This window comes from Dicentrarchus labrax, unplaced genomic scaffold (genome assembly GCF_905237075.1).
Source record: "Dicentrarchus labrax unplaced genomic scaffold, dlabrax2021, whole genome shotgun sequence".
Taxonomy (NCBI): domain Eukaryota; kingdom Metazoa; phylum Chordata; class Actinopteri; family Moronidae; genus Dicentrarchus; species Dicentrarchus labrax.
Window position 1 is genome coordinate 18,840,662 of NW_026136721.1, and position 26,707 is coordinate 18,867,368.

The 26,707-nt window shown below is 37.1% G+C and overlaps 4 protein-coding genes across 5 annotated transcripts in view; all 4 read left to right on the plus strand.

The window, feature by feature from the left end:
- LOC127355170 (histone H1-like) overlaps positions 1-26,707 on the plus strand; it is a 73,164-nt gene that overhangs the window by 6,927 nt on the left and 39,530 nt on the right.
- On the plus strand, positions 320-26,177 carry LOC127355166 (uncharacterized). Its single transcript, XM_051385680.1, has 12 exons — positions 320-1,470; positions 1,636-1,725; positions 2,018-2,110; positions 2,878-2,940; positions 3,627-3,689; positions 4,088-4,230; positions 4,373-4,473; positions 4,618-4,631; positions 7,555-7,652; positions 8,382-8,442; positions 9,102-9,492; positions 25,914-26,177. The coding sequence occupies exons 1-12, from the start codon at positions 1,428-1,430 to the stop codon at positions 26,116-26,118; spliced, it is 1,365 nt and encodes a 454-aa protein (XP_051241640.1). The 5' UTR covers positions 320-1,427; the 3' UTR covers positions 26,119-26,177.
- On the plus strand, positions 10,709-11,266 carry LOC127355178 (histone H2B 1/2-like). Its single transcript, XM_051385696.1, has one exon. The coding sequence runs from the start codon at positions 10,730-10,732 to the stop codon at positions 11,099-11,101; it is 372 nt and encodes a 123-aa protein (XP_051241656.1). The 5' UTR covers positions 10,709-10,729; the 3' UTR covers positions 11,102-11,266.
- LOC127355174 (hepatic lectin-like) lies at positions 15,222-18,815 on the plus strand. 2 transcript variants are annotated; one of them, XM_051385689.1, is made up of 7 exons: positions 15,222-15,366; positions 15,532-15,621; positions 16,442-16,504; positions 17,190-17,252; positions 17,647-17,789; positions 17,932-18,032; positions 18,177-18,815. In XM_051385689.1, exons 1-7 carry the CDS (start codon positions 15,324-15,326, stop codon positions 18,244-18,246), a joined length of 573 nt encoding a protein of 190 aa, XP_051241649.1. In that variant the 5' UTR covers positions 15,222-15,323; the 3' UTR covers positions 18,247-18,815. The 2 variants fall into 2 exon arrangements, with proteins under 2 accessions (XP_051241649.1, XP_051241651.1); XM_051385691.1 differs by lacking the exon at positions 16,442-16,504.

Genomic DNA, 26,707 nt, shown 5'->3' on the forward strand with positions numbered 1-26,707 from the left:
AACACTCCCATTATTATAAACCATTGATGACCTTTAACTATTGAGGTTTTTCCTGTTCTCATTTATTAAAATGGTGAAGTGTATCTGTTATACTTCTTTCTGATTAGTTCATATTTTCTTAAGGTACATTATTGCTGCCATCCTGAGGCTGATGGTTTTATTTTAACACTCTTGGTGAGAAATTAATGCAACGATACACTTGACTTCCTGTTTACATACCAATCAAGACGCCTATTAGTGTGTAATGATTTCCCAAACTAACTTATCATGTGACCACAATCTCATACCTAAATAAGATGACAACTAAATCCTCATCTGCTGATGAAGGCAAGATGTGCAAGAGGTGGTTAAAAGCTTCAGAAACAAGTCGGACCTTGCACTGAGGTTTGTGGTTCAAAAACAACGGCAGCTGTGGTCTTGTATTTCAGACAGGTGATGAAGAGTTGTCAGAAACCCCCAGTTCAACTTTTAAGTACATCATATATTTTTTCACCATTTACTGTTATAACCTAACATGTTGAAACATTTAGCAACATTTTTATATCATATTGCAATAATGCAGTTTATTGCTTTTACTGTTTGTAGATATCATACAACTTATTATTGGTAATGAAATATTCAAGTTGTGTATATTTAGTCTCTGTGTCATTGTTTGTTTTGTCTTGTTTCCAAAGAGAACATCTTCACACCATCTCAAGTTAAAATAATGATGACACCACTGACCTTTACTTGATATTGTCATCTTACTGCAGTGGCAAACTGTTTGTTTGTGGTCAGATCTCTTCCCTTGTCATATAGAGTCATGTAGCTCCTGTTGTAGAGGCAAATATATTCTCTGAATCACCTTAAATACTCTTAAAGCCATTTTTATGTTGTTGGTTTGTTTGTCTTTTTGAGTATACGGTATATCAGCCAACAACTGACCTTTTCTAATCTCCTCATTAAAAACAAGACTACAAAGAAAATTTAAGAAAGTCCTATTTGTGCGTTGAACAAATGGCACAAAGCAACAGTGATCAGTGAGAAAGAAACAGAGGGAACTGTATACAAAAGAACATATTATCAAAGAGGAAAAACAATTCCAACATTCATTTGTTTGGAGGTTTTACTTTTGAGATTACTTTTCTTTGAGTTTCTGTAGTTTTGTTTGTTCATACTGACACAATGTGTCAATCATTTGAGACTCGCCCCAACTTTTGAGAGTAAAACATGTAATTTATCTCTTCCTACGTGCTCAACTAAAATGAATGATAATGATCTGATTACTGAAAGGCAAGAAAGGGAAGTGAGTTGCTGTGGTAAGCAGATTAATATAACAGAAAAGAAGGAGTTTACACAAGCCATCAGTGCAGTTCTCACACTTACACACTTTAGTAGAACTTAGGTGGTAAAAATATTTTGAGTTTGTCTTTAAAGAGGAGTCTGAGATGACTTTGGACGATGAGAACCAACCTGATGCTTCATCCAGGGGTAAGTAACTTTAAGGTTGTGTATCTTTTTCTGTTTGGGTGCACAGCAAGAGTTTCATTTTTGTAAATTATCAGATTCATAAAGTTCTATAATTAAACAACTACATGTAAAGTTCATCCAGAATAATAACAATTCTTCACGTGTGTGTTTGATTTCTGCACACAGAAAAAAAACTCTACCGACTGGTTGCTGTGAGCTTTGGACTCCTGTGTGTCCTACAAGCTGCTCTCAATATTTCCCTGCGTCTCGCTCTCTGTGAGTTGTTTTGAATTGTTTTTCCTCTGATTTCTATCTGATTATTGTTATTTTTAATGATAACCCCAACAGCTCAACACACTGCAAATAAAGTAAACACATCCAAATAGGCAAAACACAAGCAAATAGAGAAAAAATAATTTCAGTTGTTAGTGTTTTTTCCATCAATAAGTATTAAGCTCATAGTTTATTTACAAATCAGCACATAGTTATGAATAATATTTGCAAATCATGATAGTATAACAGTAACATAATAATAATAGTAACACTATGCTGATGACTGCTTTTTCAGATAATTCTGAAAGTAAGACAACAGGTATTGAGGCCGGATGCAAAAACCTGACTGAAGAAAGGGACGAGTTGAAGAAGAATCTGACTGACTTTGGTTAGTATGAGGATGAAACTACACCAATAACACTTGTATCCAAAGTCGAATAAGCGCAATACTAGACAAACGCTACATATCAAATGAAAGCTGACACTTCACTCTGTATGAGGGATTTGCATATGCATAACAATATTAAACAAACTACCTCACCTGTTATCAATAAATTAAAACATCCATCCATCCATTTTCTATACCCACTTATCCCACATGGGGCTGGAGCAGATCCCAGCTGACATTGGGCAAAAGGTGGAGTGTACTGTGGAAAGGTCACCAGTTCATCACCGGCACACAGTCACATAGAGACAAATATTCATGCTCACATTCACACCTGTACGGGCAATCAGTGCAGTGTTTTATCTTTTCTTATCTTTCTTATCTTTATTTATTTATTTTTTTATTCTTGTGTGATTTTTGTGTGATTTGTATATTTTTGTGTGATTTGTATATTTTATGCACCAGTGCACCAAGACAAATTCTTCATATGTGTAAAAACCTACTTGGCAATAAATCCAATTCTGAAAAGAGAATATGACATTATTAACTCCATGTTACAATTTTTTATTTTGCATCATATTTTTATCTTATATTCCAGTATATAAGCCACAGATCTCTGGTTTGTTGCTGGAGGGTGGTTTGTACTGAGAAATATTAAACAAACTATATCTGTGTTAATGAATTACTGTAATAAAATATAGAAATTCTGTCTGTCTGGCATGCTCTGATTCTGTTGCAAATTATCTTAACGTTTCTACTCAAAATTACAGCTTTACAGCTGAATTCCCTGACTGCAGAGAGAGACGAGCTGAACAGGGAGCTGAATAATTCTGGTAAGTATGATGAAACAAAAATCATTGATCAGATCCAAATGAGGTGTAAGCCCAACACAGCAAATATAAATGTATCATATCACATGGAAACTCCCAGTAAAATCTTGTTAGTCTGCAAAATAACTGTTTGAAAGAAAGTAAATGAATATACTTCAGCATCAGTGGCATCTGGTGATTTTAAAACGTTAAAGTAGTACTGGCTGCCACTACAGATTTACTGATTTTAAGATGAAGGATGTTCAAATTGAATGATATTGTTTTTATTATTTGTAATAAAGTAATGCCTCCTTGTTATTCTGTGTTCACATTCACATCCTTGTAGTCTCTTCAATTCAGTAACTTTAAACACTTTGCAGGAGAATTTGTGCTACGCTAACAAGATACAGAAGCAAACAAAAAGATTGTGATTGCTGAATCACTAGTGGTGACACTAATATTATACTGTAAAAGTAAATATAACATTCCAGTTTTGATTTTATGTTATTTAAGTAAAATTAACTCCATGGTACAATTTTAAACCTGTAAACTTTCTCATATTCCAGTATATAAAAAGCCACAGATCTCTGGTTTGTTGCTGGAGGGGGGTTTGTACTGACAAATATTAAACAAACTATATCTGTGTTGATGAATTACTGTAATAAAATTAATTCTGCAAATTATTTTAACATCTCTACTCAAAATTACAGCTTTACAGCTGAATTCTCTGATTGGAGAGAGAGACGAGCTGAAGAGGGAACTGAATTTTTGGGGTAAGTATGAGGGTAAATCTATTAAAACCAGTAATCAGGGAACCAAAAGGTGTGACTGCAATATTTGTAAAAATCTGATCCTGCCAAAGTGCCCTTGCGCAAAACACTGAACCTCAAATCAGATACAGCGAGAGGCAAAGTGTTTGTCAACATCCGCTGCATGTCGAAGTATCCTTGCGCAAAATACTAAAAACCCCAAATTGCTCCCAATGCTGCGTCATCGGTGTGTGAATGAACGAGTCCGTTTCTGTTCGATGGGCTTTTCCATCACTGTGTGAATGTGTGTGAAAGGGCGAATGTGGCATGTAGTGTAAAAGTGCTTTGAGTGGTTGGAAGACTAGAAAGGTGCTATACAAATACAGGTCTATTTACCATTCAATTATTTCTCTTTTCAACAGTTCACTATTCCAAACAAGGATGGAGGTATTTCAGTGGTAGTGTCTGTTATATTTCTTCAATCAAGAAAACCTGGAATGCCAGTAGAGATGACTGTCGGCAAAAAGGTACTGACCTGATGATTATCAACAGCGAAGAAGAGCAGGTGTGTGTTGTAATGCATCTATTAATCTATGTGTAAGACAGAAACATTCTTGTATTCAGTCAACAAAAGATTAATGAATGAAAGTTGACTGAGGTAGAAGCTGGATTCACTCATTTGTTTAATTGTTTCTCTCTGTTAAAAGGATTTCACAAGACAATTGAAGAATAACATGTGGATTGGACTGACTGACAGTGAGACAGAGGGGACGTGGAAATGGGTTGATGGGACTCCACTGACCACAAGGTTCACACATTTTACAATCTCTTGTGCTAAAAGAAAGAAGCTTTACAATTATTGTAATAATAATATCTGACTACCTTTTTGGAAAAACTAAATCCTGAATGTTTCAGCTTTACAAATAACATATTGTTTGGTTTGGGGTTTCAGCTACTGGATGGATGGTGAGCCTAACAACTATGACCTTAAAGAAGACTGTGTAGAAGTAAAACAACATGAAAAGAAAAACAGCTGGAATGATTTCCAATGTGATCTTCCAAACTTCTGGATCTGTGAAAAGAAAGTGTCTCTGTAACTCAGCACCCAAACTCACCAGATGTCTGTAAATGTTTTTTCTTTTTGCTTTGGCGCTGCATCCACACAAAGTCATTACAATGAAAAAATAATGAATACCTGCTCAGGTATTCATTCCCTGTCTTTTTTTTTGTATTGCAACTGCCTCGCTTCCCCCTCCACTTCCAAGTGTAAAAAAAGTGAACGCTGCTATCTAGAGCCAGTGTTTGGTTTGTCCGTTCTGGTCCATTGTAGAAACATGGTGGTTCAACATGGCGGACTCTATAGAAGGCGACCAGCGGCTATATTCAGGTGAAACTAATGAAAACATACCTATGAATATTACATGCCATTTTTGACAATAGATGTTTCTAAATGTTAAACAACCTTTAAAGGACAGATTTAATATACCATACTTATACAGCAATGTTCTCATGAAAATAATGAGAATATTTATTTTTTGGTGAATTTCAAACTGAGAAATGGTGCATCTCTCGACTTTATTGATTTTACTATATTACAGTACTATAATGGCAATTTAAATCAAACTATTTGTGCATCCAAATCTGCCTGCAAATGTGTGTGCGTGTTACACCATGTTCTTACCGTCTAAAGCGTCAACTTCTGTGTGAACTCACTTCTTTGTCGAGTTGGTATCTATAGCTTAGTTTCAAACCCCGACCACATACAGTAACGAGCAGAGGCAGGGAAGGAAATATTCACAGACAATGCAAAAAATGATCATCAAAGTTTGAACTGCATTTAGATTGAAGATTTAAGAGACATTGTTGTGAATATGATAAACATACTTCTTTTATTAAATTAAATAGTTTCATAATTTTTTGTTAATCACATTCAGAAATTCCAGTTTTACTCTTAAGATGTAATCAAACTTTACATGGTATAGGAAGCATAAGTGTATTTTGGTACCTCAACTGTGTCAATAGTGACCACATATTCTCACTTCTGAAGGAAATGCTTTTATTGTCAACTGTACTTACAGTTCTGTACTTGCAGCCAAGATTATTTTAAACAAATATGTATGTCTTAATAAAGTCACATTTTAAGGTGACAAGCCTACGTGTAGTACACAGAACCTAAACCAGATCTTAAAATCAAGTAGTACACTCTCTTTAATCCGGCTGAATGTAATAGATTACATTACAGTCCCAGCACATACGGTAATGATTGGCATTCACAGAACAGCACTGTCTCCAGTATAGAGTCCACTATAAAATGTTTTCATTTGAGCTGGTGTAATAAAAACATATCACATTCATCCAGCAGAGTTTTCTCCACATGAGAGAGGTCGTTGTTTGCCACTGGATAGTGCATACAGATATAACTTAAACTGTGAATAAGTTATTTTGAAATTAAACTCATACAGACTGACTTGCATGTGAGTCTGATGTTTTGTGGCGTTTTTTGCAGTCACGCTCGTGGTGGGTTGTTTAAAGATTAGAGCTCAAGAGAATCTTATTTTTTTCTCTGAACCACAGCAGTGGGTCCACAGCTCTTGTGTGTCTGCATGTGTGCACAGATAAATACTCCATCTCTACTAGCACAGTCTCCTGTATTTAAAGATGCAGAGCAGATTGAACCTCACTTTTTGAGCCTGGTTCGTCTTCCTCCTCTTTTACACATTAGCCTCCAGCAGTCAATAAAGTATGCATGTTTTTTAGCAGCATAACCCAGCACACTTCCTGTGAGATGATGTTTGAAAAGAAATGTGTAAAGTGTGTAAAGGCCTTTATGACAAATGGTTTTAATCAAGGACTGAAAGTCGTTCACTTTAAAATGAGCAGCTTGTTGTTTGAGCAACAATAAAAGTAACACAAATTAAAACATTTATCTTCCGTTAAACTGCAATATGGTCATTTAAAAGATTCAATGTGTTTGTTAGCTTTGTAATTGTTAAAGTGTAATTAGTTTGTTATGTTTGGAAATTATTTGTTTCCAGATGTCCTCAGACAGAAGAGGAGTTCAATAACAATTTTTTTAAACAACCTGATTCCACTTCTTCGATAATGTCCTTGGTGAGTTTGAATATATGGGCTGATTTTGAAACTGTGCTGACTTTGTCATGTGATCTGTGGCCTCGGCTGTTTCATACTCTTTCTCTCACGCCGGTCTTTTAAGTAGCATATGTGATCTGCTGCTGATGTGTTTTGACTCGTGAGCTGTTGTTTTATGTCAAGTTTGCCTTTTCCATCGTCATCGCCTACTGTTCCTATGGGCCTACATTTACATATCCCTGATGGTGCACTCTCTGATACATGTAACACCTTATTGGTTGTGTTTGTTTCTCACTGTTTAAGAGGATTAAAGAGGTTGCAGACACACTGTCTCACTGGAAGCCCCCTCCTGGCACTCAAAGGTAGTGCAGATGATTTGGAGGATCAGAGGTCTTTGTTCTCCTTTTCAGAACCGACCAGCCCATTAGGTCGGGATGCACTTGCACCTCCCTGGCCTCCTTCTGATTCCAGGATAAACAGGGTCAACCACAGAGCACATCTTTAATCACACTTTGTAGTGTGATGGAGTTGTTAACACTGGGTTGCTGGCTTAATAGCTCCTTGAAGGACAGGGACTGACAGAGGGCACGGAGAGTTGAGTCAAAATCAACCTTTACTATAATTTGTTGGTCAGCTAAAGGTCAGGGATGTGTGTGGTTCTAAAATAAACATACAAAACCAGCATTGGTCTCATTTAGTTCCATAAATACATTAATAAACTATTAATATTAGTCTTCTTTAAATAGTCACTTAAGACACTGCAAGATTGTTTTACAAATTGTGTCATTCTCTCCACCAGGTACTGATGCCAGCTGTAAAAAAGGAGAGAGACAATATGAAGAAGATCAACTTGGGTGTCATGATAAAACTTCTCCAATAACCAGGATTAAATGGGATGTAAGTCTAACAATGTGCTAATATATAGTCAGTGTTATATGAAATACTAATATATACTTTATTGTCCTTCACAGGAAATTTGTCACCGTAGTCTGTACATGCATACATAGATACGAAGAACAGAGAATAACACATATGGACACTGCGACAAAACAACAGCACTTAATACAGTACATTTAGCACATTTACCACACCCTGTCTTGTACACCAACTCACGGCTGTTAACGGGATGCTAAATATCACTGATAGATCTTGTTAGTGCCAGAAGGACTGATATGATGTTTCATTATTTGATGGTCTTGGTGTGTGGACACCTGGACAAAGTACACATACATTGTGTGGACTTACATCTGGTTACTTTTGTATATCTCACTTTCTATAAAACTTTGGAACCTGGCTGAGGAAATTTGCTCCAATTCAGCCACAAGATTGACTGAAAGAGTAAATATTGGTTCATTAGGTAGTACATTTCCATGTATGAATTTGTGCTTAACATTTGAGTTATTGATTAAATTGATGCCAAGTCAATTTTTTCAGCCTTAAAAACCTTCATAAAAGTCCTGTCTACATTAAGTCACAGTTTACTAGATGACATTATTAGTTCACATTTCTAGTTTCAGCTCTGTGAGAGAACAGATCAATTACATGAGGGAATCCTGTTTCAAAGTAAACTGTCTCTTTAGTTGTGAACATAATCATTGTGATAACTATCCTCAACTAGGTATTGAGACGAGTTATAAACACCTGACTGCAGAGAGAGATGAGCTGAACAGGGAGCTGAATAATTCTGGTAAGTATGATGAAACAAAAATCATTAATCAGATCCAAATGAGGTGTAAGCCCAACACAGCAAATATAAATGTATCATATCACATGGAAACTCCCAGTAAAATCTTGTTAGTCTGCAAAATAACAGTTTGAAAGAAAGTAAATGAATATACTTCAGCATCAGTGGCATCTGGTGATTTTAAAACGTTAAAGTAGTACTGGCTGCCACTACAGATTTACTGATTTTAAAAATGAAGGATGTTCAAATTGAATGATATTGTTTTTATTATTTGTAACAAAGTAATGCCTCCTTGTTATTCTGTGTTCACATTCTCATCCTTGTAGTCTCTTCAATTCAGTAACATTCAACACTTTGCAGGAGAAGTTGTGCTAAGCTAAATTATATTTTATAACTAGGTTCAGGAACAAAGACCACGCATTGCACTCGTCTTATTTATGCTCAAAACGTACTTAAGCACACCTTATCTTTTCACTCCCTCATTGACTCAGTTTCCACACGATCTGCGTCAGACAAGAAATACAGAAAACAAACCAACAACAAAGCAAAACTTTTCTAACTTTTCAAAGACTTCCAGCAAAGTACCACCCTCCCTCTCAGAGGTCGTATCAAACCCATTACCTGCCCTTTCTGCTTCTTATCCATCGTCTTCTTTACCCCAGAATTCACAAACAACCTGAGCACATGCATCCCTCCACCACAGCATCCTGTCTTTTTCTCTCATTTGTACCTTCCCGTCCCATCTTCTTTGGTTACCTCCGCTCCTCCTATTCCAACGCCAACCGTCTCAGCCACACAGAGCGTGCCCACAGCTACAATCCAAGGTGATGCTACAGAGACCAGTCTGTCAAACTCAACAGTCATCGGCCTCCTCCAGGACGGTGATGAGTCTGCATACAGACGGGAGGTTGAACAGCTGACCCTCTGGTGTGGTCAGAACAACCTGGAGCCTAACACGATCAAACCTGTGGAGATGACAGTGAACTTTAAGAGGAGCCCTTCAACTCTGCCCCCCATCACCACGCCCAACAGCCCTGTGTCTGCTGTGGAAACCTTCAGGTTTTTGGGATCCACAATCTCCCAGGACCTCAAGTGGGAGTCCAACACAGACACCATCATCAAGAAGGCCCAGCAGAGGCTGTTGTTCTTACTGCAGGTTGTACTTCCTGCACTCAGGAATCTACAGAGCGCTGTACGCCAACACAAACAGACCCAGGAACAGTTTCTACCCACAAGCCATCACTCTGATGAACAGTGAACTACAGACACACAGTGTCAGGAACAATCCCTGTACAGTGACACTGGGACTCTAGTAATTACTGCACCTGTAAACTATTTATTATTTATTTAATTGTTGAAATTCAGTTTATTTTATAAAAACATAAAACTTAAATACTATGACTCTAATACATCTACCTTTTCTGTGCATACTGTATGTACTGTCATATCCACTTCTACCTCGTGTCAATAAAGAAACCTGCACATAAATATTTATTTCAGCATCCTTTGCACTATTGTCTACTAATATTATTGTTTTTGTTTGTTTAGATATATGTATATGTATAACTGTATGTAGCAATGTAAAACAAATTCCTTGTATGAGCAGAAACCTGGACAATAAAAGTGATTCTGATTTACTCCATAAACTCATTTACCTGAAAGTGAATTGTTACCCACTGAAACTGTTGATTGAAAGAATATCAATATCAGTGATTACAGCTCATTATTATTAATATCTAATGTTGGTGTGTCCCTTTCCACTGATTTTACTGATTTATTCCTTTTTTAACTGAATTCATCTTTTAATAGATGCTGTTGGATGACAGACGCTCTGTATAGCTGATCTGTGGATGTAAAACAATACTGGTGGCACAAGTTTCTCTGGTTGTTTAGTCTGGTGCTCCTTCCTATAAATATTTATTCTAACATTGTCCAAAGATTATTAATCTGCAGCATTTATTAGAAATGATCAGGTCACTGACTGTAAACTTCTTGTACACATTTACATTTATTTTACATGAAATAAAGTAAAATGATCTAATATTTTAACAGTTTAACAAGTTATGTCTCTCATACTCTGGAAGACTTTTTTATTTTATATACATTCATCACTTTTTATTTTCAATCACCATAATTACTGACTGTGTGGGGCGGAGCTTCGTGACGACAACAACACTGTAGCCAATCGTGTGCGAGCAACAGCGCAGTGACATTAGCATCAGGCTCATGGATATAAACCTCTCCGACAGTCAGAAAGTCACCGCGGTCGATAAACCGAGTCAGAGCAACAATGCCCGATACAGTGAAAGCGCCCAAGAAAGGCTCAAAGAAAGCCGTTTCCAAAGGCGTCACCAAGACCGGCAAGAAGAAGAGAAAGACCAGGAAGGAGAGCTACGCCATCTACGTGTACAAGGTGCTGAAGCAGGTCCACCCTGATACCGGCATTTCCTCCAAGGCTATGGGCATCATGAACTCCTTTGTGAGCGACATCTTTGAGCGCATCGCCGGTGAGTCCTCCCGTCTGGCTCACTACAACAAGCGCTCCACCATCACCTCCAGGGAGATCCAGACCGCCGTCCGCCTGCTGCTGCCCGGTGAGCTGGCCAAGCACGCTGTGTCTGAGGGAACAAAGGCTGTGACCAAGTACACCAGCTCCAAGTAAACCTGCTGTTACAACCAACAACACAAAGGTCCTTTTCAGGGCCACACACTGCTTCTACTGAGAGCTAATGTCCTTCATTATACATTAATGTGACTCATTTAATACTTCAAATACTGTAATATGAAAACACCTCCACTATAAACAATTGATGTGATCAGACTATTACTGAGGCTGGATGCATTTATACACATTACTTCACGTTTACATACCATTTGATACACCCGCGTGTAAGATGGTATAGTGTAAAAGAAACTCACGTTTAAATAACTTTTATACATTTATCAACAGAGAAATGATTCATGACCTTAAATCAGGATAAAACTATCAAAACCTCATTAAGTTACATCCATTAAAAAACCAAGATAGTTATGCTGTGCTCCATGAAAAGAGACATTATTCAACAACTGAGCTCTAAATAATGCAAATAAATAAACATTTAACTTATTGATGAGTTAAAAGGAGGAACCACCACCACAAGTTTTGATCAGTTATATATTGATTAAGTTTAACCTCCTCACCTCCATTCTGCGTCATCTCCCACTGGAAAAACATTAATTGGTTCACAACTAATTATTTATTTAATAAATGATTTAATTGAAAATGATTAAAAGACAATAACACTTAAATAATAGTAATAAAAATAATTCCCACTAAACACCTTTTTTGAAGGTTTTATTTATATTCTGCCTTTGTATCCTCAGTCAGTCACATGAGTCTTGGAACTGACAGCAGCATATTTTATTATTATTACTATTAAAAACTGAACAATTAACACTGACATTTATTAGTAATTAGTTACACTACTAGTTATGGGAAAAGTAATATTACTAGTAATGAGTTTCTGCCCAACACTGTTTATAATTCATTAAAAAAATAGAAGGCAATGAAAATAAAATTGCACTGTTTGGGTAACTGAAAGGGTAAATGACAAGTTTGAGTGGCACATGTCTGCATAGTCAGCATCTGCACAACTAGAAATAAAGAAGTGAGTTTGGTGATGTATGACGCACCGTTCTGTGCAGAAAACTACAATATTGTTATTTGAAACGTGTGCCATGAATCAATTCATTTCCTAAAACAATTAACGTTAACAATGTCCATTCCCAGCAAGTCCACACTTATTCCCCAAATCCACTTTGTTTGAACCAATCAAGTTGCAGGAAAGAAGAACAAACTTTACGTTAAAAATAATCTAGTTTCATTCCCTCTGTTGTTAAGATGGCTTTAGATTTGGTTTAGAGCACATTATGACTTGTTTAGGACTTTGGACTTGCTTGTGACTTGCAAACCAATGACTTGGTCCCACCTCTACATATTGCTTCATAATAGCTAGGAGCTGAACTGCATGAGGACAGTGGAGTTACAAGAGATTCAAACGAGGGGCAAGAAGCAATGAAAAGAGTTGAAATAGCATTTACAGTTAAAAACTGATTTTCTATGTTGAACAGTGAATTAGACCCTGCATTCACACCAATAAAATATAATAAATAAAGAGAAACTGAAATTCATCCAGTTATGTTTTATTCTCAGACAGCCAACCAGTCAGCAGACAGAAGAGGAGGAGGAAGAGGAGGAGGAGGAGGACAGTCACTTCCAACAGCACACGCCATCTTTAAACAGAAACAGGGGAGATCTGATTTCCCACCCAAACTAACTGTTATCATGTGACCACAATCTCATACCTAAATAGGATGATAACAACTAAATCCTCATCTGCTGACGAAGGCAAGATGTGCAAGAGGTGGTTAAAAGCTTCAGAAACAAGTTGGACCTTGCACTGAGGTTTATGGTTCAAAAACAACGGCAGCTGTGGTCTTGTATTTCAGACAGGTGATGAAGAGTTGTCAGAAACCCCCAGTTCAACTTTTAAGTACATCATATATTTTTTCACCATTTACTGTTATAACCTAACATGTTGAAACATTTAGCAACATTTTTATATCATATTGCAATAATGCAGTTTATTGCTTTTACTGTTTGTAGATATCGTACAACTTATTATTGGTAATGAAATATTCAAGTTGTGTATATTTAGTCTCTGAGTCATTGTTTGTTTTGTTTTGTTTCCAAAGAGAACATCTTCACACCATCTCAAGTTAAAATAATGATGACAGTCACACCACTGACCTTTACTTGATATTTTCATCTTACTGCAGTGACAAACAGTTTGTTTGTGGTCAGATCTCTTCCCTTGTCATATAGAGTCATGTAGCTCCTGTTGTAGAGGCAAATATATTCTCTGAATCACCTTAAATACTCTTAAAGCCATTTTTATGTAGTTGGTGGTTGGTTTAGTTTCTAACAATACCAATGGACTTTGAGTCTTATTCAATATCCAGCCAGGGTTTATCACCATACACAACTCTATTATAATTAATTTTCTTCTATTGTATTTTATATATTGTGTTGTATTCATTCATGTATTTTAACTTTTGTGCTGTTTTATATATCTTGGATTATCATTTTTTTACTGGTGTGATTTTATTTTCATACGTTTTGTACGAGCATTGTTGGAGGGAGTCTAAGAATAAAGAATTGTAATTATTAATTATTGTACATATAACAAATAAAGAACTAAAAGTAAATATTAGACTTTCATCAAATCTGCTTCAATGTGATAAAATGGATTAGTCAGACTACATGAGATTAAGGGCTGTCAGCAGTGTATTACAATAGTGTGGAAACATTTAACCAGTAGAGGTCAGAGCAACAACAATTATCCAAGTCATGTGAATGAGTTCTGTGAGAAATAATAACAAGCTTTATTATACCATGTGCATTTAATTCCTCCATCAGAGACAATGCGTAAACACAGAATATTCTTCATGCATATGAAGAAAGAAAGGTCACTGTCAAAAAGTTAATGATTTTTACATTTCAAAATGTTGGTGGTCTCAAACCATCAACTATTTTTGTTATAATGGTTGTAAAACTTGGCTTTCCTGATATAATACAAACCACACGGTTATTTTTGAGTATACGGTATATCAGCCAACAACTGACCTTTTTCTAATCTCCTCATTAAATACTTAAGAAAGTCCTATTTGTGCGTGAACAAATGGCACAAAGCCAACAGTGAGGGTAAAAGTCTGATCAGTGAGAAAGAAGCAGAGGGAACTGTATACAAAAGGAAATAATCAAAGAGGATAAAACCAATAGATTAAACAATTACACCATTCATTTGTTTGGAGGTTTTACTTTTGGGATTGCTTTTCTTTGAGTTTTATTCCCTCTCAAATTCTTATTTTAGTTTGATATTTCTGTAGTTTTGTTTGTTTATACTGACACAATGTGTCAATCATTTCAGACTCGCTCCAACTCTTGAGAGTATATGTCCAGCTTGGCTTTCCTGACATGGTTGAAAACATCATATTGCTTTTTTCACTTAAAGGTCCAATGTGTAAACTTTAGGAGGATCTATTGGCAGAAATGAAATATATTATTCATAGGTATGTTTTCATTAGTGTGTAATGACTTGAACAATGTTTACATTACCTTGATGAGCCATTTAGCTACAAAAGACGTGGGTCCACCAAGTTGAACCTCCATGTTTCTACAGGAGCCCAGAATGGACAAACCAAACACTTGCTCTAGATAGGGCCTTTCACATGGTTTCTGCTACACACACAAGGCAAGCAGTATTCAGTTGGTGGCAATCTGCAAACTTACCGCAAGATGCCCGAAATCCTACATATTGTCCTTTAATTTGCATCCATGGAAGAAAACTGAGAGCAAAGTCAAAATGAAAAAGGGTGGGTGATAATTAAAGATGCACTGATACCGTTTTTGTTTTTTTTTTTTCAGACCAAATACAAGTACAAGTACTTCTTTACGGGTACTTGCTGATACAGAGTTGCGTCATCAGTACCTAAAAATACCACTACGGCTTTAACAGTGGCTTTGAAAACATGTTTTATTTTCATCAAATATTCCTCATGTTCTGACTGTAAGAAATTAAATGTTGCTAATTTTGTAAAAGTTTCTTTTCTCTACAGACATTTATCTCTTCCTACGTGCTCAACTAAAATAGAAATGAGTGATAATGATCTGATTACTGAAAGGCAAGAAAGGGAAGTGAGTTGCTCTGGTAAGCAGATTAATATCATAACAGAAAAGAAGAAGCAGTTTACACAAGCCATCAGTGCAGTTCTCACACTTACACACTTTAGTAAATCTTAGGTGGTAAAAATATTTTGAGTTTGTCTTTAAAGAGGAGTCTGAGATGACTTTGGACGATGAGAACCAACCTGATGCTTCATCCAGGGGTAAGTAACTTTAAGGTTGTGTATCTTGTTCTGTTTGGGTGCACAGCAAGAGTTATATTTTTGTAAATTATCAGATTCATAAAGTTCTATAATTAAACAACTACATGTGAAGTTCATCCAGAATAATAACAATTCTTCACGTGTGTGTTTGATTTCTGCACACAGAAAAAAAACTCTACCGACTGGTTGCTGTGAGTTTTGGACTCCTGTGTGTCCTACAAGCTGCTCTCAATATTTTTCTGCGTCATGCTCTCAGTGAGTTGTTTTGAATTGTTTTTGTACGTTCAATCTGTGTTTCCTCTGATTTCTATCCAAATCAGTGTATTATAGTTACAAATACTCAAATACAAATGATCTTGTTTGGTGTTGCAGAAATTGCATTATAGTTTATGGATGTTTAGAATCAGAAACAATCACAAATCATGATAGTTACAATATTAAACAAACTACCTCACCTGTTATCAATAAATTAAAACATCCATCCATCCATCCATTTTCTATACCCACTTAACCCACATGGGGCTGGAGCAGATCCCAGCTGACATTGGGCAAAAGGTGGAGTGTACTGTGGAAAGGTCACCAGTTCATCACCGGCACACAGTCACATAGAGACAAACATTCATGCTCACATTCACACCTGTACGGGCAATCAGTGCAGTGTTTTATCTTTTCTTATCTTTCTTATCTTTATTTATTTATATTTTTTTATTCTTGTGTGATTTTTGTGTGATTTGTATATTTTTGTGTGATTTGTATATTTTATGCACCAGTGCACCAAGACAAATTCTTCATATGTGTAAAAACCTACTTGGCAATAAATCCAATTCTGAAAAGAGAATATGACATTATTAACTCCATGTTACAATTTTTTATTTTGCATCATATTTTTATCTTATATTCCAGTATATAAGCCACAGATCTCTGGTTTGTTGCTGGAGGGTGGTTTGTACTGAGAAATATTAAACAAACTATATCTGTGTTAATGAATTACTGTAATAAAATATAGAAATTCTGTCTGTCTGGCATGCTCTGATTCTGTTGCAAATTATCTTAACGTTTCTACTCAAAACTACAGCTTTACAGCTGAATTCCCTGACTGCAGAGAGAGACGAGCTGCACAGGGAGCTGAATAATTCTGGTAAGTATGATGAAACAAAAATCATTAATCAGATCCAAATGAGGTGTAAGCCCAACACAGCAAATATAAATGTATCATATCACATGGAAACTCCCAGTAAAATCTTGTTAATCTGCAAAATAACTGTTTGAAAGAAAGTAAATGAATATACTTCAGCATCAGTGGCATCTGGTGATTTTAAAACGTTAAAGTAGTACTGGCTGCCACTACAGATTTACTGATTTTAAGATGAAGGATGTTCAAATTGAATGATATTGTTTTTATTATTTGTAACAAAGTAATGCCTCCTTGTTATTCTGTGTTCACATTCACATCCTTGTAGTCTCTTCAGTTCAGTAACTTTAAACACTTTGCTGAGAATTTGTGCTACGCTAACAAGATACAGAAGCAAACAAAAAGATTGTGATTGCAGAATCACTAGTGGTGACACTAATATTATACTGTAAAAGTAAATATAACATTCCAGTTTTGATTTTATGTTATTTAAGTAAAACTAACTCCATGTTACAATTTTAAACCTGTAAACTTTCTCATATTCCAGTATATAAAAAGCCACAGATCTCTGGTTTGTTGCTGGAGGGGGGTTTGTACTGACAAATATTAAACAAACTATATCTATGTGAATGAATTACTGTAATAAAATTAATTCTGCAAATTATTTTAACATCTCTACTCAAAATTACAGCTTTACAGCTGAATTCCCTGACTGGAGAGAGAGACGAGCTGAAGAGGGAACTGAATGTTTGGGGTAAGTATGAGGATAAATCTATTAATACCAGTAATCAGGGAACCAAAAGGGTGTAACTGCAATATTTGTAAAAATCTGATCCTGTCAAAGTGCCCTTGGGCAGAACCTCAAATCAGATACAGCGAGAGGCAAATTGTTTGTCAACATCCGCTGCATGTCGAAGTATCCTTGCGCAAGATACTTAAAAAACCCCAAATTGCTCCCAATGCTGCGTCATCGGTGTGTGAATGAACGAGTCCGTTTCTGTTCGATGGGCTTTTCCATCACTGTGTGAATGTGTGTGAAAGGGCGAATGTGGCATGTAGTGTAAAAGTGCTTTGAGTGGTTGGAAGACTAGAAAGGTGCTATACAAATACAGGTCTATTTACCATTCAATTATTTCTCTTTTCAACAGTTCACTATTCCAAACAAGGATGGAGGTATTTCAATGGTAATGTCTATTATATTTCTTCAATCAAGAAAACCTGGAAAGCCAGTAGAGATGACTGTCGGCAAAAAGGTACTGACCTGATGATTATCAACAGCGAAGAAGAGCAGGTGTGTGTTGTAATGCATCTATTAATCTATGTGTAAGACAGAAACATTCTTGTATTCAGTCAACAAAAGATTAATGAATGAAAGTTGACTGAGGTAGAAGCTGGATTCACTCATTTGTTTAATTGTTTCTCTCTGTTAAAAGGATTTCACAAGACAATTGAAGAATAACATGTGGATTGGACTGACTGACAGTGAGACAGAGGGGACGTGGAAATGGGTTGATGGGACTCCACTGACCACAAGGTTCACACATTTTACAATCTGTTGTGCTAAAAGAAAGAAGCTTTACAATTATTGTAATAATAATATCTGACTACCTTTTTGGAAAAACTAAATCCTGAATGTTTCAACTTTACAAATAACATATTGTTTGGTTTGGGGTTTCAGCTACTGGATGGATGGTGAGCCTAACAACTCTGACCTTAAAGAAGACTGTGTCGAAGTAAAACGAACATGAAAAGAAAAACAGCTGGAATGATTTCCAATGTGATCTTCCAAACTTCTGGATCTGTGAAAAGAAAGTGTCTCTGTAACTCAGCATCCAAACTCACCAGATGTCTGTAAATGTTTTTTCTGTCTGCTTTGGTGCTGCATCCACACAAAGTCATTTCAATGAAAAAATAATGAATACCTGCTCAGGTATTCATTCCCTGTCCCTTTTTTTTTGTATTAAAACAAAGTACTGGTGATTGTGGAGAGCACGAAGGGACAGAAACAGCTGAGACTCAGCAAAGACAAAATGATAGAAGATATTCAGCCATTTTTCTGTTTTGGCATTTCAGCGTAGACCTTCTCAAAATAAACCTAAATATGTTAACGTGGACACACATTATTTCTAGGCGTAAACAGAGTTTTCAGATTTGCTGCCTTAGTGCAGATCTAGTCTAAAACACATTTGTTTATCTGTTATAATACACAGAAAAAAAAGATACAACTAGCTCCACTGCTTTGGTTGCAACATAATAAAAAGAGTGCTTTGTATTGCTCAATGCTAAATGTTACAATAAACATTTGTTGCAATCTTCACATAGTTTGTCTGTTTCTTCTTTAAAAAAGTTTTGCAGTTTTTTGTAAAAAAACAACAACAAAAAAAAACCATACAATTTTACAAAACTAAGATTACATAGCTTTGTTTTAAAGGTCCAATTTGTAGGATTTAGTGGCTTTAGTAGCAATGTATTGCAGATTGCAACTGCCTTGCTTCCCCCTCCACTACCAAGTGCAAAAACAAAAAAGCGAACACTGCTATCTAGAGCCAGTGTTTGGTTTGTCTGTTCTGGTCCATCGTAGAAACATGATGGTTCAACATGGTGGACACTATAGAAGGCGACCAGCGGCTATATTCAGGTGAAACTAATGAAAACATACCTATGAATATTATATTCCATTTTTTGTTAATTGAAAAGAATGAGAATATTTATTTTTTGGTGAATTTCAAACAGAGAAATGGTGTAACTCTCAACTTTATTGATTTTACTATATTACAGTACTATAATGGCAATTTAAATCAAACTATTTGTGCATCAAAATCTGCCTGCAAATGTGTGTGTGTTTTACAGCATGCTTTCACCATCTACAGCAGGGGTGTCAAACTCAATCACAAGGGGCCAATATTTAAAGTCTAAGTTGCTAGCCAAACAGGACTAATATTCATCAATTCATTCATTTATCAACAGCTAATGAAAAAGCCTGATAAGTGCGTTTCTCTTCGGCCAGCTGTTTTGTCAGATTTCCTACAAGTTCCTTAACTCGGTCTGCAATTCTTGACAAACTGACATTTTTAAAAGTCTGTATCTGTTCGGGGCACACCTGTTCACACATCTTCAGCATGCACCGCTTCAAAAATACACCCTCTGAAAAACACTGCGAAGCTCGGGTGATTTCTTCAGCCACAATAAAGCTAGCTTTCACTGCTGCATCATTTTTGCCTGTAGCTTTTGTGAACATTTCCTGCTGCGATTGCAGTCTGCCTTTTAATTCTTGGGCGATTTGTTGTTTTTCTTGGAGGCTAAATTTAGCATACTTATCTCCGTGTTTAGGTAAATTGTACTCCTTCACCACCGACACTGCCTCATAACAAAAAAGACACACTGTTTTTTCTCCTTGAAGCACAAACATATATTCGCTTTCCCACCTTTCATTAACTTGCCTTCATCCTAGTGTTGTTTTTGGCGGCCTGTTTTAATTTTAGTTTTAGTCTTTGTGTCAAACTGTCATTTTAGTTTTTATTAGTTTTAGTCACGTTTATACTCTTTTTAGTCTACTCAAGTTTCAGTTGACTAAAAGTCTGAGCATTTTAGTTTTATTTTAGTCAGAATTATCCATGACTATTTTCATCTAGTTTTAGTCAATGAAAATTGTACTTTAGTCCATTTTACAACTCTATTTAACCCAGTTAATATAGTACATGTACATAGTATAGTATAGACAAAACCAAAATGTTCTTTAAGTCACCCATTTCACAAGTCAAACAAGGTTATCTTATTATTATATTATTGTTACCTTATAGACTCAAGAATACATTAAATTCCAGACATGGAAGACGCTCTGATTTGAATTTACAACATATTTATTTTACCTACCAAACATGTAAGAAGTACACACACATAAATTTAAATAAAATAAATAAATAAAATAGCTTCAAATGACAATGACAGAAAAAATTTACATTACATTCAAGTTTAACTTAAAGAGAAACAAGGTGCTTGATTGCTCGAGCTACAATGACATAATAAAAAAGTGCAAATAAAATATGTGTGTCGGTGACTAACGTTAACCCATCGCAGCTGCAACTCTTTTTTTTTTTTTTTTTTAAGGTTTTTTTTTGGCTTTTATTTGATAGGACAGCTGACGACAGACAGGGGGGGCAGAGAGAGAGAGGGGATGACACACAGCAAAGGGCCGCAGGTCGGATTCACACTCTCTTTAATCCGGCTGAATGTAATAGATTACATTACAGTCCCAGCACATACGGTAATGATTGGCATTCACAGAACAGCACTGTCTCCAGTATAGAGTCCACTTTAAAATGTTTTCATTTGAGCTGGTGTAATAAAAACACATCACATTCATCCAGCAGAGTTTTCTCCACATGAGAGAGGTCGTTGTTTGCCACTGGATAGTGCATACAGATATAACTTAAACTGTGAATAAGTTATTTTGAAATTAAACTCATACAGACTGACTTGCATGTGAGTCTGATGTTTTGTGGCGTTTTTTGCAGTCACGCTCGTGGTGGGTTGTTTAAAGATTAGAGCTCAAGAGAATCTTATCTTTTTCTCTGAACCACAGCATTGGGTCCACAGCTCTTGTGTGTCTGTATGTATCTGCATGTGTGCACTAGATATACAGATAAATTCTCCATCTCTACTAGCACAGTCTCCTGTATTTAAAGATGCAGAGCAGATTGAACCTCACTTTTTGAGCCTGGTTCGCCTTCCTCCTCTTTTACACATTAGCCTCCAGCAGTCAATAAAGTATGCTGTGTTTTTTAGCAGCACACTTCCTGTGAGATGATGTTTGAAAAAATTTGTAAAGTGTGTAAAGGCCTTTATGAAAAATAGTTTGAATCAAGGACTGAGAATCATTCACTTTAAAATGAGGAAGAACAAGAGCAGCTTGCTGTGTAAGCAACAAAAGAAGAAGCAGTTCATAGATTGTCACCAGTCTGAGGAGAAACCACCTTTAAAACTTTGATCACGCTCCCGCAGATAAAATATGTTTGTCTATAAAGAGGAATCAGAGATCACTATTGAATTTGGAAACATCCCTGATGCTTCAGCCAGGAGAGTTGCTTTAAAGAGTTACTCAGGTGAAGGTGGTGAATTCTTACATTGTTGTTTTAATAACTATTTTTTTAAACGACCTGATTCCACTTCTTCGATAATGTCCTTGGTGAGTTTGAATATATGGGCCGATTTTGAAACTGTGCTGACTTTGTCATGTTGTCTGTGGCCTCGGCTGTTTCATACTCTTTCTCTCACGCTGGTCTTTTAAGTAGCATAATGTGATCTGCCGCTGTTTTGTTTTGACTCTTGAGCTGTTGTTTTATGTCAAGTCTGCCCTTTCCCACCCAGGTCACCGCCTACTGTTTCTATGGGCTTACACAGTGACGGCTGGTGGTGATTTTGGGTGGGTGGGCTAACAAATGCATTACACTCATCAATACGCCACACAGCAGCAACAGTAGCAACAGTAGCAACAGTAGCATCACATCAAGTTACAGCAACAACATTGTATACTTTGTTATAGCAAGGGCTCTACGGCAACACTGGGGAGACATCATACCCAAAAGAATGACCTGATGCCAAAAAAAATCTCTCTGTATCTGTTTTCTCTCTCTCTCTCTCTCTCTCTCTCTCTCTCTCTCTCTATCAAATTCAAAATGGGCTTTATTGGCATGAAAGTTTTTTTAAAAAACAATATTGCCAAAGCAAAGTATTCGAATACAATACAATAAATCAAAGATATATACATTATTATTATATGAACATTATATTAGTTATATACAGTGTGTGTGTGTGTGTGTGTGTGTGTGTGTGTGTGTGTGTGTGTCTGTGTGTGTCTGTGCATGTGTGTGCCTCGATCACTCACTGTCCCTCAAGTTGTGGCATGTTAATATATACTGGGCAGCAAGGTGTGCCCGCTCTCCTTCTTCGAGGAGTATTTTTAATTTGGAGAGGTCGTTCAGCTCTTTGAAATCTGGTACCAAAGAGCTGAACTTGTTCAAATAAATGTTTCTAGTATTATTTAATTCTGTACATTGTAGGAGAAAGCGCATCTCTGTGTCAACCTCACCTGTCGAACAGTGACCACATTTTCTGTTTTCTTTTGGTTGCCATGATTTTTTTTTTAAAAAAAGTTGAGCGTTCTCTTCTGAAGAAAAAAAAATCTTCTCTTCTCTCTCTCTCTCTCTCTCTCTCTCTCTCCTCTGTACACATCAGCACATGCCAATTGCGCTACTACATGATAGAAAAGTACCAGCAACAATTTGCAACACCCAACACCATGTACCAAAAATAATTCTATAAAACCAAAGCAAAAATAAATATCTGTAGAAGAGAGAGTTGTTTCAGAGCTTGGGCATACCTTATTTAAAACACAGCTCACATTGACCTCCTTTCCGTGACACAAACAGGTTAATCACCATGTCAAACTCCACCCTGCTGTACATCACCATCAGCTCACCTTTCAGTTTCTCCATGCAGATCATTGGGTAATGTGCACATGCAAAGACAACAAGTGCCTGGCTTTCTCAAAGCACACTGTGCGGCTTCTGACACATTATCAGAGTACCGCATCCTGTGCGGTGTTACAGCGGCTGCAGCTGTGTCCGCATCTGGATGTGGCTGATTGTCATCTGTGGTCAGCAGATCAGATATGAAGCACGAAAAATTCTCCAGGGCCTGTCTCCTTTTGAGAGAATCTGTGGTCTTAGACGTGTACTTTGCAACCTGTGTGTTTGACAGGTGATCGGCAAAGTGACTGTCCAAAAAAGAGAACTGGTCCCCGCTGGAGTGAAGTGGGAGATTAATCGGACCCCCGCAGGGCACGCTTGTGTCCCCCATACTGTGTGTGAATGTGTGAATGCCTGTTTTTCTTTACCAGCTCGTTGTGTCTCTGTACACGGTGCGGTGGCCCTCATTAAGCTGACAGTCGATGTTCACTTTACCCAGCAATGACAGCTTAATGCTATTTCCAATGTGGCTCGTTGTAGCAGCGGCATTCATGTTTCCTAATTTTGTTGGATAAATATTTTAAATCCACAATTCCTCGTCGTATCTCCTCCAAAAAACAAAAATGGGAAACAGAAAAGTGAATTCCTAGCTACACGTGCTGTTAGCCAGTCCGCTCGCTGAAACCACGTAACACAAAACTAACGTTACGATTTTGTCGTTTGTCCTTTTGTGTTATTTGAACATTGTTTGGTTGATGTGTTCCCGATCTCTGTACTTTTTTTAAAAGTATTTTTGGGGGCTTTTATTGCCTTTATGATAGTGACAGCTGGAGATAGACAGGAAAGGGGATGACACGCAGCAGAGGGCTGCAGGTTGGATTCGAACCCTGGGCTGCTGCAGCAAGGACTCAGCCTCAGTACATGGGTTGCCAGCTCTACCAACTGAGCTAACCAGGCGCCCAGTACTTCTGATTTTTCCTCCAAAGACTTTATAGAGAATTGATTAGAAAATAAATAATCCACCTCATGGTTCATGATCATGCTAACACCCGCCATACTACGAACTAGCCTCACTGTACTGTAGCTACTGCACTGTGATTGGTCGAAGGTCAGCCTTTGGGCTGAATGAATTTAGCCCAAATGGGCAGCATATGAAGGGGGTGTGTCACGACACCTGTCAATCAAAAGTGAATGGAAGCTTATGCTACTGTGCTTGGGCTACATACATTTAGCCCATTCACAGGAAAAAACCCAAGATATATCCTGGGTTTTTTCTGTCACTTTTTGGTGCTGTTGCTGCTCTAGGTTGTACCAAAATTCAAAACAATATGTTCGAAGGTTTTTAGTAATAGTTTTTCATCTTTACTGTAAAAGATGGGGGGGCAGAGAGACCAGTTTGGGTGATTGGTGCCAAATATGTGTAAATGCATACACTGAAACAGAACATGGAGTTACACTTGGTGTGTGGACACCTGGACAAAGTACACATACATTGTGTGGACTTACATCTGGTTACTTTTGTATATCTCACTTTCCACAAAACTTTGGACCCTGGCTGAGGAGATTTGCTCCAATTCAGCCACAAGATGACTGAAAGAGTAAATATTGGTTCATTAGGTAGTACATCTCCAGGTATGAATTTGTGCTTCAGATTTGAGTTATTGATTAAATTGATGCCAAGTAAATTTTTTCAGCCTTAAAAACCTTCATAAAAGTCCTGTCTACATTAAGTCACAGTTTACTAGATGACATTATTAGTTCACATTTCTAGTTTCAGCTCTGTGAGAGAACGGATCAATTACATGAGGGAATCCTGTTTCAAAGTAAACTGTCTCTTTAGTTGTGAACATAATCATTGTGATAACTATCCTCAACTAGGTATTGAGGCGAGTTATAAACACCTGACTGCAGAGAGAGACTAGCTTAAGAAGCAGCTGAATAATTCTGGTAAGTATGATGAAACAAAAATCATTAATCAGATCCAAATGAGGTGTAAGCCCAACACAACAAATATAAATGTATCATATCACATGGAAACTCCCAGTAAAATCTTGTTAGTCTGCAAAATAACTGTTTGAAAGAAAGTAAATGAATATACTTCAGCATCAGTGGCATCTGGTGATTTTAAAACGTTAAAGTAGTACTGGCTGCCACTACAGATTTACTAATTTTAAGATGAATGATATTGTTTTTATTAGTTGTAGCAAAGTAATGCCTCCTTGTTATTCTGTGTTCACATTCTCATCCTTGTAGTCTCTTCAGTTCAGTAACATTCAACACTTTGCAGGAGAAGTTGTGCTAAGCTAAATTATATTTTATAACTAGGTTCAGGAACAAAGACCACACATTGCACTCGCCTTATCTGTTCACTCCCTCATTGACTCAGTTTCCACACGATCTGCGTCAGACAAGAAATACAGAAAACAAACCAACAACAAAGCAAAACTTTTCTAACTTTTCAAAGACTTCCAGCAAAGTACCACCCTCCCTCTCAGAGGTCGTATCAAACCCAGTACCTGCCCTTTCTGCTTCTTATCCATCGTCTTCTTTACACCAGAATTCACAAACAACCTGAGCACATGCATCCCTCCATCACAGCATCCTGTCTTTTTCTCTCATTTCTACCTTCCCGTCCCATCTTCTTTGGTTACCTCCGCTCCTCCTATTCCAACGCCAACCGTCTCAGCCACACAGAGCGTGCCCACAGCTACAATCCAAGGTGATGCTACAGAGACCAGTCTGTCAAACTCAACAGTCATCGGCCTCCTCCAGGACGGTGATGAGTCTGCATACAGACGGGAGGTTGAACAGCTGACCCTCTGGTGTGGTCAAAACAACCTGGACCCTAACACGATCAAACCTGTGGAGATGACAGTGAACTTTAAGAGGAGCCCCTCAACTCTGCCCCCCATCACCACGCCCAACAGCCCTGTGTCTGCTGTGGAAACCTTCAGGTTTTTGGGATCCACAATCTCCCAGGACCTCAAGTGGGAGTCCAACACAGACACCATCATCAAGAAGGCCCAGCAGAGGTTGTTGTTCTTACTGCAGGTTGTACTTCCTGCACTCAGGAATCTACAGAGCGCTGTACGCCAACACAAACAGACCCAGAAACAGTTTCTACCCACAAGCCATCACTCTGATGAACAGTGAACTACAGACACACAGTGTCAGGAACAATCCCTGTACAATGACACTGGGACTCTAGTAATTACTGCACCTGTAAACTATTTATTATGTATTTGTTGAAATTCAATTTATTTTATAAAAACATAAAACATAAATACTATGACTCTAATACATCTACCTTTTCTGTGCATACTGTATGTACTGTCATATCCACCTCTACCTCGTGTCAATAAAGAAACCTGCACATAAATATTTATTTCAGCATCCTTTGCACTATTGTCTACTAATATTATTGTTTTTGTTTGTTTATATATATGTATATGTATAACTGTAGGTAGCAATGTAAAACAAATTCCTTGTATGAGCAGAAACCTGGACAATAAAAGTGATTCTGATTTACTCCATAAACTCATTTACCTGAAAGTGAATTGTTACCCACTGAAACTGTTGATTGAAAGAATATCAATATCAGTGATTACAGCTCATTATTATTAATATCTAATGTTGGTGTGTCCCTTTCCACTGATTTTACTGATTTATTCCTTTTTTAACTGAATTCATCTTTTAATAGATGCTGTTGGATGACAGACGCTCTGTATAGCTGATCTGTGGA

Excerpts from the sequence above, each read along its gene's own strand:
- LOC127355178 (XM_051385696.1), top strand. The coding sequence starts at position 10,730 with ATGCCCGATACAGTGAAAGCGCCCAAGAAAGGCTCAAAGAAAGCCGTT.
- LOC127355174 (XM_051385689.1), top strand. The coding sequence starts at position 15,324 with ATGACTTTGGACGATGAGAACCAACCTGATGCTTCATCCAGGG. Across the intron at positions 15,622-16,441 it reads TTTTCTGCGTCATGCTCTCA|CTTTACAGCTGAATTCCCTG; the intron begins GTGAGTTGTTTT and ends TCAAAACTACAG. Across the intron at positions 17,790-17,931 it reads TCAACAGCGAAGAAGAGCAG|GATTTCACAAGACAATTGAA; the intron begins GTGTGTGTTGTA and ends CTCTGTTAAAAG.
- LOC127355166 (XM_051385680.1), top strand. The coding sequence starts at position 1,428 with ATGACTTTGGACGATGAGAACCAACCTGATGCTTCATCCAGGG. Across the intron at positions 1,471-1,635 it reads ACCTGATGCTTCATCCAGGG|AAAAAAAACTCTACCGACTG; the intron begins GTAAGTAACTTT and ends TTCTGCACACAG. Across the intron at positions 3,690-4,087 it reads GAGGGAACTGAATTTTTGGG|TTCACTATTCCAAACAAGGA; the intron begins GTAAGTATGAGG and ends TCTTTTCAACAG.